The 11,073-nt window shown below is 25.7% G+C and overlaps 2 protein-coding genes across 4 annotated transcripts in view; both read left to right on the forward strand.

Moving 5' to 3' along the window:
* Positions 1-2,940, forward strand: part of LOC117167350 (phospholipase A2-like) — an 8,061-nt gene extending 5,121 nt beyond the window's left edge. For 2 of the 3 annotated variants that reach the window (XM_033352218.1, XM_033352219.1), the window contains exons 3-5: positions 145-304; positions 2,514-2,663; positions 2,742-2,940. In XM_033352218.1, the coding sequence (XP_033208109.1) occupies positions 145-304; positions 2,514-2,663; positions 2,742-2,883 (452 nt within the window). In that variant the 3' untranslated portion in view covers positions 2,884-2,940. The remainder of the gene's footprint in view (positions 1-144; positions 305-2,513; positions 2,664-2,741) is intronic. The other variant, XM_033352217.1, reaches the window with a different exon arrangement.
* Positions 2,941-4,171: 1,231 nt separating this feature from the next.
* Positions 4,172-10,680, forward strand: LOC117167460 (transmembrane protein 50A). The gene is made up of 4 exons (XM_033352415.1): positions 4,172-4,358; positions 6,184-6,290; positions 8,446-8,606; positions 10,355-10,680. The coding sequence occupies exons 1-4, from the start codon at positions 4,260-4,262 to the stop codon at positions 10,459-10,461; spliced, it is 474 nt and encodes a 157-aa protein (XP_033208306.1). The 5' UTR covers positions 4,172-4,259; the 3' UTR covers positions 10,462-10,680.
* Positions 10,681-11,073: the final 393 nt, after the last annotated feature.

An 11,073-nucleotide genomic window follows, 5' to 3' on the forward strand; every position in this document is an offset into this window, starting at 1 on the left:
CCCCCCAGTGGTTAATATTTATGCAAGTCACAATGTGGGTGGATACACTTGAGAAATAATACCCCATGCGTTATTGGTCAGCAATGAATAATTATAATTATATAATTTATTATAATATTTAGTTAATAAATCATTAATCTATAGGCACTCTTTGGTGTGGAGCTGGCGATATAGCAAAAAGTGAAGAAGAATTAGGATATTTTAAAGTCACTGATGCTTGTTGTAGAAACCATGACAACTGTCAGGTCAAAATGTTCTCTAACGAGAAAGCTTACGGCCTAAGTAATGTCGGACTTTTCACCAGGTTAGATTACATTATCTAAAAAATTCGATAGACTATATATTCACACATTTTAAAAAATTAATCACGTTATTATACATTCCAATGAAAGATATTAAAAACAATCATTAAATTCATTAAACATATGTATGTGCAAATCTGAATTTTCTTCATATATGAATTAAGTGGTTGAATGAATTCTCGATCGATATGATAAAGCTTCATTTTTAAAATTCCCTGACTTTTTCCATTTTTCTCGTCTAATAATATTTAAAATTCATCTTTAGGTGAAAACTGAAATTTTCCTAAAGTATAGCCGACAAAAGAGATTACAGCGAAAAAGGAACTTACAAAAGGGAAAAAAGGAGAAAGATTAAACATTATAAAGAAGAAAAAAATTTTTTAATAAGAAATATTATAATTTTAAATGATTATAAATAATTTTTTAATTACTCCTGTTACATAAAAAAAGTATTTTGTAAGTTAGATATAATTACAAGTTGGAAATCCATTCATTGCGATATAAAAAAAGTCAGACAAAAAATGAAATTTGTCAAAAGAACCAGTTTTATATGTTTAAAATTATTCTCATCAAGAATATTTTCACTTTTAAGAGTTCCATCATTAATAATTAAATCTTGATACTTAATTATAAGTATAATTAAATTTTTAATTCAAAAATTTGTTATTTCTTCCTTTTTATAATTAACATTTTTAATATAAAGTTTAAACTACACTCTTGAATGCTCTTAAACTTCCATTAAAAATATCTCAGCTTTGAGCACCTCAAATATTAAATTTGCATAATTTCAGCAAAAAACTAATGTAGCTTTAAAGTTCCCTGTGATTTCTGAATACCTTAGTTTCAAATTGGTCAAAAAAACATGTGTAAATTTTGTATTGTTAAGATTTAAAAATAAAATATGAAACTGCTTAATACTCCGATACAGTTTTGAAGTTCAAGTTGTTCAATTTTTAATATTTTTATCCGGTTTTTACATTTTTCGACATGTTTTAAACTGTTTTAAACGTTTTAAGATTTTTCAACTTATTATATAGATGCATTTGATTATATTTACATTCATTAATTTCAGTTATAAAAATTAATAAGTAAAATTTTGTACATAAATTGGTATTCTAGTTTTGAATACAATAATGTTGTAAATATCAAACGAAGAATAGTTCTTATAGTTCTTTCTTACATTTTACTAATTTCAGCGAATTTCCGCATAATTCTAATATTATATTCTTAAATATCATACAATTATATCGGAGAAAAGGGGAAGTTTTTAGAGAACAGAAGAAAAATGGGATGAAAAAATGCAGTGGAACAGGAATTTAGAATTTATCCTTGAATTTGAAATTGTAATAACTTTCCTGAAGAAAGCAACATTCCCAAAGTCCTAGGAGCGAGGGGGAATTGGTTGAAATAGTTTAAGGTTCGGGGACAAGTGAAAATTCAAATTTGCCTATGATGGACTATAAATTATTGCAGTTTATTCGGAATTTATTTTTCCATGTAGGACATAATTTCTTTAAATTTCTAATACTTTCCTTCTTATAGAGGACAGTATTTTTGTCTTCTTAGGAAAGATACATTTTTCGTAAAATTTTAAACTTTGGATTTAGTTGAAAGTTCGGATTTTTCAATATTGGAAATGATCTTGCAAAAACTAAATCTTTTTTATAATTTACTTTTTCATGTAAAACAGAGTTTCCTTGGAATTTAAATAATAACTTTCCTGCAGAAAACAAAATTTTGCGACGTCCTGAGAGCAACAGGAAACTGTTTAGAACAATTTAAAGTTCAGCCTTTTTGAAATTTCTTTTTTTAATTCGAAAAGTTTATTTGCACTTTAGATACTTTTTTTCAATAGAGAAAGCATCCTAGACGTCCTAGGACCAATAAGGAATTGTTTGGAATAGTTTAAAGATCGAGTTCAGATGAAAAAATAGGGTGGACTCAAAACTTCATTTTCAAAATTCCGCGACCAATATTATTCAAAAACCAGAATTAGAATTTCATAAAATATTTAATAAAAATGTATTATTCTTGATAGATGTTTAAATGTTCCCTGACAAAAAATGCCCCGGCTTGTTCGTGATTTTCAGGTTTCACCTGACCTGCGGTCACCCTGCTATAAGTTACTATAATTTATTTCTAAAACCCATATATTAGTTATTAGATATTTTAGATTTAAAAGAGACTATATATTCCTTACATATTTTACAGATCACACTGCTCTTGTGATGATGAATTTCATGAATGCTTAAAACAAGCTCACTCTGGGGTTGCTACCAGCTTGGGAAGAACATATTTCAACATATTGAGGCCACAATGTTTTAAGAAAGATTATCCGGCTACTTGTAAATTAAACGAAATGTAGTTTATTTATTAAGATGTGTGTATACATTTCAATTTTATACATACTACAATTTCATTTGTTTATCTAATTTGCAGAGGTCTCTCTGGCATAAGATGCTTAGAATATGAAGAAGATAAAACTAAGGACGTAATTTGGCAATGGCGAGATGCGAAAAAGTTCTCTGGCACAAAGAAAAAACCAATTCAAAATTATCCTGATTATTCAGAATTCCCATAGTTTAATAAATTCATGTAACGCTGAATACTTGTTTTCGAATAAAGAAAATAGCTCAAATTATTTTACTTCAAAATTAACTTAAATACATTAAAATAGCGATTTTTAATAATTTACTAAAGCTCAAATCAAGGAAACGCAAAATAATACATTATGCAACAAGGGGCGAAAGGAGCAGATTTGTCTCCCGGGTGGGTTTACTGCCCGATCGAGGAGATTTTTCCAATTTTGATTTATTTTAAAAATTCCTATACAAAATTAAAGGCTGTCAGGCTAGAGCCATGTAACTACCAAGGAAAAAAGTTTCAGGTGAGCAAAAAAACTTTCTTAAAATGCGAATTATTTTTTTAAATGAGAAAAGTAGAAATGTCAAAAGCCAAAAATGGCCATTTCTTCAATTATTAAAACTTTCAAAAGAACTATTTTGTCAAAGTTCATTGGAGAACTAACAGCATAAAAACTATTAAATAATTTTTTCAGGAAAAAACATTATTTTCAAATTATTTTTTACCTTTTTTGTGGACTTAACTGCTTTGTTGAATTTGTGTTTTCTGAAAATTCGAAACTATTTGGTCGACTGTTAGCTTTTTCGATCAAAATTCATGTTTTCGAGTTAAAAATACAATATTCTTTTGTAGAAAATTAATCTCACTGGTATAAAAATTCCACATTCCTCATAGGTATAAAATAAATTTGCTTCCTCACATTGAGTATTTAAAGAAAAATTGTATTTTCGAGCTCCTCAGGTAATATTATATCAAAATTTGTAAAAAAAGTAGATTTAAAAATGTAGGTAATTATGGAAAGTTAGGAAATTTCGATATTTATATTTTGTAGAAATCTTCTTTTTTAAATCGCGCGCCTTATTTTCACACACTGTGTGGTGGTTCCGTTTTGAAGTACAGAATTTTTACGAGATAGAATAAATAAAATAATAAAAACAGTTGTCATTATATTAATCAAAAAATTAGAATTTTCGGAACAACCAAAAAATTGTTTCTTGGATTTTTTGACTTTTTGGCAAAAAATATGTACTATAAAACTCGTGGAAAATTAAGTTTTTAGCGGGAATCCCTTATTTATAAATTCCAACAAAGATACCAAAGATATGACTAATATTAATAATATTCATAGCTTTAAAAATACCCTCCAATTTTAAGGTTCTTATCTGTTGCCGGTAAGGCAGATAATTTCCTTATCCAGAGTTTGAGATTTCATATGAGGGTATTAAAGCCCACAGAAATATACAAAATAAGCTAACGGCTGATCTACATAAAACACTTTACTAGATAGCAGACGTGACGTTTGGAATTGCCACTTGCTGTCATTCCAATTTATAAAACAAACTTTTTCTTGAAAAGTAAATTTAGTTACCAAAAATGACCTCTTGCTTTGAAAACATACAAATTCCGTCATGCACGTGGTTCGAAGGAGGAGAAAAGAGAAATACAATAATTGCAATGCTTGCAGGAACCCTGGTAAGAAATTTCATTTGTTTACCTTGATTGACTCATGATAAATCTTGTAATCTCCTAATTTCAACTAAAATATAAAATCAATAATTAATTAAATTACTCTACCGCAGAGCAAACACTTTGAACAATAATTTTAGTATGAAGAACGTTTTTCTAAAATTATTAATGTATTTTATTGAAAATTGGTATTTGGTGGAAAATTAAGGTTTTTGGTTTAAAATTCATTCATGTATGTGAAAAATTCGGCAATTTGGTTAGATTTACAGTATTTGGTTGAAAGTTTAATGATTTTGTTGGAAATTGAACTGTTTTATTAACTTCATATTTTTTATCGAAAATTAAACTGTTTTGTGAAAAATTCTTCCTTTTAGATTGAAAATTATTCTTTTATTGTATAGAAAGTCGTCTTTCTTAGTTAAAAATTAACTGTTTTGTTTAAAATTCAACTTTTTTCTAAGAAAATCCTCTTTTTGGCTTGAAAATTGGACTATTTGGTTAAAAAATCAATTTTTTTTGAAAAATTCGTGTCTTGCTTAAAAGTTCAACTAATTGGTTCTTAATGCAACTGTTTGGTTAAAATATAATTTTGTTGTTAAAAATTCATCTCCTTTGGTAGAAAATTTATCTTTTCAAGCTGAAAATTGAAGTATTTTGTTGAAAACTCATTTTTGTTGGTTAAAGACCATTCGGTTAACTGAAAATAAAATTATTTCATTTTTGGTAAAGTGAAAATTATTCATTTTGTTAAAAATTCGTACTTTGGTAGAAAATTAATCTTCTCGCTTGGAAGATGAATATAAATCTATAAAAAAGAAAGAATATAAAATTAAATCCTATATTGATTTTCAATTTTACTAAACGAAATATTATCAACAGTTCAATATTTATATGTATCTTGAGGGTAGGTTTTAGAAGAAAAATCTACCCAATTATGTGACATAATGCAATTTAAAATGGGTTCGATTTATGCTTTTTAAATGTTAGCAACAATTGTTTTCTTTTTCAATTAAAAAATCTTCCAGTTTACAAGGGTCAATTATAAAGTCTTTTACTTAAAGAATTTTTTATTTTGCTCCTTCATTTTCGAGCACACATTTTCAATTTAAAACGTTTTAAAACGCTGATAAGAGTTGGGATTTTTTTTAATCTGATAAATTCCCTACATAGAAGTCAGTACAGAGTTTAGTTAAACGTTATTTGCATATTTGTATTTTTCAGATTGTTAATTGAGACTTTAACCGTTAGAATTTTTATTTTTTTTAGTAACATATTAATAATTGTTGATTTTAAACGACTTAAAATAAAAATAATTTTCCTTACACTTTTAAAAGTCTTTATTTAAGAAAAACATATAATCCTTCAAATTGTTGAATTGAAAAATGTTATTAGCTTTTATTTTATACGTGTAAATTAATTATCAAGCGTTTGAATAACAAATTTCTTAATTGAAAGTTGGTTAAGTTTCAAATTTAAAAGTTTAAAATTCAAGATAGTTTCACTTTGAGTGTTTTAATTTGAAGTTCAGTTTTTATTACATTAAATAAAAAATTTTCATCGATAAGAGTTCGACTTTTTTTATTTCTACAATCATAATACATTTTTTCTAACTGGGAATAACCAGAAACTTTTTTCATTGATTAAGACGGCATAAACCATAATCGATTAAAACTATAATTTTATCTCATAAGGTTAACATTTTTTCAAAAAGAGATTGATAAACAAATTAACAGTCTAACGAATTTAATATTTTCATAATGCATATTAAATTATAAAATAATTATATTCCTCATCTCCTGATATTAATTTACTCAATAAAAATATTTTACAGTTTTTTACAGGATGGTGGCTCATTATTGATGCTCATGCTAAATTCCCTGAATCAATGTCTGGTGCTTACCACATTTGCGGAATATTTGGCACGATATCCCTTTTCATGTATGTAAAATAAAAAAATATAATTAATATATCAAATATTTGAAAACATTTTCTGTTTCAAAATCTAATAAAACCAGAGAACGTAGGTCTAGAAAATTGAAATTATAATTTGGGTTATTTAAAAATAAACAAAACTAGTTTGAAAATTTTTAGGAAATAGGTGGATATAGATTTATACTCCTCAGTTGTATTTGATAAAATTTGAAAATCTCTATAAAAAATTAGTTTTTCTATTATTTTAAGAATGGAAATAATACTACTGATAATGGAATTTCAAATAAAAATTATTATTTTAAATGAAAAATTTTAAACATAAAACACGTGTATTTTAATAATATTGTTTGCCAACTGAATTTTTCCTTACAATCGCTTCTTATCATTATTTAAAAATTTTTGAAAATCGGTTGAATTTTAATCAATCATAGCTTATTTTTTCGGGAAAAAAATTCTCGGCAACTCTACTGCTTCCAATTTTGAAACTCAATTTATGTATGCTGAAATCGTTAAAAAAAAATTTTGACAAAAAAACCAATTTTTTAAAATAAATAACTATATTTCAAGATTATTTCCTTATTTTTAATACGTATTAGAAACAGTAGAGTTGTAGGGAATATTTTTTTCGGAAAATAATCCACGATTTATTAAAATTAAACTGTTCTTAAAAATTAATAAGAAAAGGAAATAAGAAAAATTTAATTACAATAACGACTGTTAAAATCAATTTTTTTTTTGTAAATTTCAGAGTTACTTCATTAAAAATATTTTTTTAATTTGAAATGAGATCACCTGGAATATTATTTTGATTCTTAAAATCATACAAAATATTTATTTCAACAATGCTGTTTGCAAATTGAATTCATTATTACTATCGCTTCTTATCTATTTTTGAAAAGTAGTTAAATATTAATAAATGATGGCTTATTTTTCGCGAAAAAAATTCTCTAAAACTCTACTGTTTCCAATTTAGAAATTATGTTTTTCTCTGCTAAAATCGTTAAAACAATTTTGTCAAAACAACCAATTTTGAAAATAAATAACTATATTTCAAGATTATTTACTTATTTTCAGAATTAGAAACACTGAGATTGTAGGGTGTATTTTTCCCGAAAAATAAGCCAAGAATTGTTCAAATTCAACCTTTTTTAAACATTGATAAGAAGCGACTTTAAGCAAAAAACTTAATTACAATAGCCAGAGTTAAAATATGTTTTTTTTACTGGCATCACCAGGAATATTCTTTTTATTCTTTAAAGTATAGAAAAAAATTATTTTAATAATGTTTTTTACAAAGTGCATTTTTTATTTCTATCGCTTCTTATCAAATTTTAAAAAACGTTAAATACTAACAAATTATGTTTTTTTCGTGAAAAACATTCTCTATAACTCTAGTGTTTCCAATTTTGAAAGTAAATTTGTCTATGTCTGAAATCGTTAAAACAATGTTATTAAAAGAAATCATTTTTAAAATAAATAATTATAATTAAATATTATTTACTTATTTTCAAGAATAGAAACAGTATAACTGTAGAGAATATTTTTCCCGAAATCTTTTTTCTTTAAAAATAATGTTTTTTCTTCCAGAAGACATGACTAATATTATTATTTCAATTCTTAAAATCATAGAAAACTTTTTTTTCTGGTGTACGATCGTTTAAATATAAATTTTTTAAATTTTAACGTCTAAAATTAAAATCCTACAATTAAAAACATTTCTACCTCCAAGTGATTTCATTTTAAACGCCTCTATTTTTGAAGTTGTTTCGTTTTTAATATATTCAACGAAAAAATTTGTTTAAATTAAAAGTCTTGAAACATTTTCAATTTTAAATCCTTCGATATTTTAAAAACCCCTAGTTCAAACTTATGAATTCTTAATTGTAAATTATTTAATACGAAGGTTTTCCAATTTTCAATTTTTTTTATATAGAAAGCTTGAATATTACCTACATCGTCAGAATTCGGAATTATTTATTTCAAAAAAGACATTAATTTTTTCCATGATTAATTCAAAGTTATTTTGTCCCTCGGAGGAATTTTATTAATTAAATCTAAAATGCCCTTTCCAAATCATCTAAAATAACTGATATTTTAGAATTTAACAATTACTTTAGTTTAAAATAATTCGTATTTTATAAGATTATTGTATGTTTTAAAGGGTCAATTCTGTAACAAATGCACAAATGCGTGGTGATGCTTACAACGGAGGTTGTTTGGGAGCTAGAGGAGCCAGAGGATGGCTCTTTATTGGATTCGTAATGGGCTTTGCGGCAGTCATTGCAGCATGCTGGATTTTATTTGCAGACTTTGTCGCAGTCGGTTAGTACAATCAAAATTGATCAAATATTTACAGCTGTTCCCCTATTCCTTTTCCGGGTTCTCGAAAAATTTTTCCCTATTCCCATAATTTCATTTTCAAAATTCTCTGAGATTTTCCTGACCAATTTTTGATTTTTCCTAACCATTAATATTCAAACACCAGAATTTAAATCTTGTGACATTTTCAACATAAAATCTTTTATAAACAAAATAGAACAATTTCAAATAAAATTTTCGAAATTTCAAACAAGAATTATCACTTTCCTGCTATAAAAGATGAATTTTCATTCCAAAAGGACGAATTTTCATCAAAACAGTTGAATTTTTATTCCAGAAAGACGAACAAACGAAATTTTCAAGCAAAAGAGATAGCTTTTTAAATTTGTGATAAAATAATTGAATTGAAAAATAGACTTGAATTTTTAAACAAATATTGGTATTGTACCTACAAAGATGAATTTTGAACCAAATAATCGAATTTTAGAACAAAAAAGAATACCCTTTACTCATAAAGATTCAACAAAAGATGAATTTTCTGTAAAACAGTTGAATTTTCTACCCGAAAATATAAGATTTCAATAACAAAATTAATTTCCGACCAGACAGTTGCATTTTGAACCAAAAAGAGATCATTTTAACCAAAAAAAAACGAATTTTTAACTAAAAACGTTCAACTTTTAACTAAAAAAGGAAAAGTTACATTTTCGGTTGCAAAAATCAATTTTAAACAAAAAAAAGCGATTTTTCAACAAAATAGTTTAATTTTCTACTATAGAGATCAACCTTCACGTAGGAATGGAAAAATTACATTTTCAACTAAAATAAAATTAATTTTTAACCCCAAAAAATGAATTTTTTACAAAGTAGTTAAGCTTTTAACCAACGAGATAAATTTTCAACTAAAATTATGAATCTTTAACGGGAACAGCTGAATTTTTAGATAAAAAAATCATTTTGAACCAAAGAGATGAATTTTTTAGAAAATTATGAATCTGCAACAAAAAAATAATTTATAAAAAAGTGGTTCAACAATCAATCAAGTAGTGTTTGAATTTTTCAATAAAAAAAGAGTTGAATTTTTAATAAAAAAAAAAAACAGTTGAGTCCAACCAAAAATATGAATTTTGAAACAAAATATGTAGTTGAATGTTTAACCAAAGAAGATTACTTTTCAATCAAGCAGTTGCTCTTTTAACAAAAAAGATTACATTTCTACCACAAGAAAATAATTTTTAAATCCAAAAGACGAATTTACAACAACAAAAAAATATAATTTCCAACCAAAAAATATTTCAGATTAATTTTAGAAACCAAACTATAAATTTTCAACAAAAAAGTTTAAGATAAATAAATGTACGAAAATAGTTGAATCGCCAGGAGAAAGGAGCTGAGAAAATGCCATAGAAATAGAAATACAAGGCAAATTAATTAATTTAAAAAAAAGCTATTATATCAGGGTGGTCGCAAACTTTATTTTCAATGTTCCCTAACTTTTCCTTGACCAACAACATTCCAAGGAGAGAATTTTAATCATATAACATTTTAATATGCATAGTATTTTTTATAATCGAAATAAAACAATTTCAAATAAAAAATTACTATCCTTTGCAGTTATTTAAAGCGCCTCATATAGATATTCCCTGACTTTGAAAAGATTTGTTTTATCTTTCCCCTATTTCCCCCCTTTTCTTCAAAAAAATCTGTATTTGATATTAAATTAATTTTAGTTTTTTAAAAATTCATTACAGAAGCACAACACCATTGGCCAGGAGTAGGTCTTTTCCTACAGAACGTTTTCATTTTCTTGGGCTCATTGACTTACAAGTTTGGACGATCCGAAGACAGTTGGAATTAATTTCATTCTATTAAAGTAATAAATAACTTTGTATTTATTCAAATACGAAACTAAGTTACCTAATGAAGGTTATTCATTATAAGTTTAAAATAAGTTCGTACTTTATTACAAACGTATGTTATAAGAGTCATGAGTATTGAGATATAGTCATCCGCTTGTATAAAACTTAAATTTATGCTTTGTATATTCACATAAAATAAAGTCAGTTCAAAAGTGTTATCAGCTTCAAATTAAAAGGGTTAACCACACTCACCAGCTGAGCAAACATTTGAATTTCACTTTCAAAAAATTTCCATGCGCTTCTATCATTCGCGTTTTATTTAACTATACCAACTTTATTTAAACAATTTTTCTAGAAAAATTAAAAATTCGCAATTACAGGGTGGCCATTCAAAGTGTTAAAAAAATCAAGTCTATTTCCCGGATTTTCCAGATCAAAAAATACATTTTTCTCGGTTGGATTATGGAAGTAATGGTTTAATACTAATTACTGTATTATATAAATTTTTTAAAGAATTTAAAATTTTACAACTAACATTAAATATATAATGTAATTATTTTAAAAACGATTTCAGACTGCACAGCCAAAATGCTCTCATAACAGGCAAAATA

This window comes from Belonocnema kinseyi, chromosome 2, assembly GCF_010883055.1.
Source record: "Belonocnema kinseyi isolate 2016_QV_RU_SX_M_011 chromosome 2, B_treatae_v1, whole genome shotgun sequence".
NCBI lineage: Eukaryota > Metazoa > Arthropoda > Insecta > Hymenoptera > Cynipidae > Belonocnema > Belonocnema kinseyi.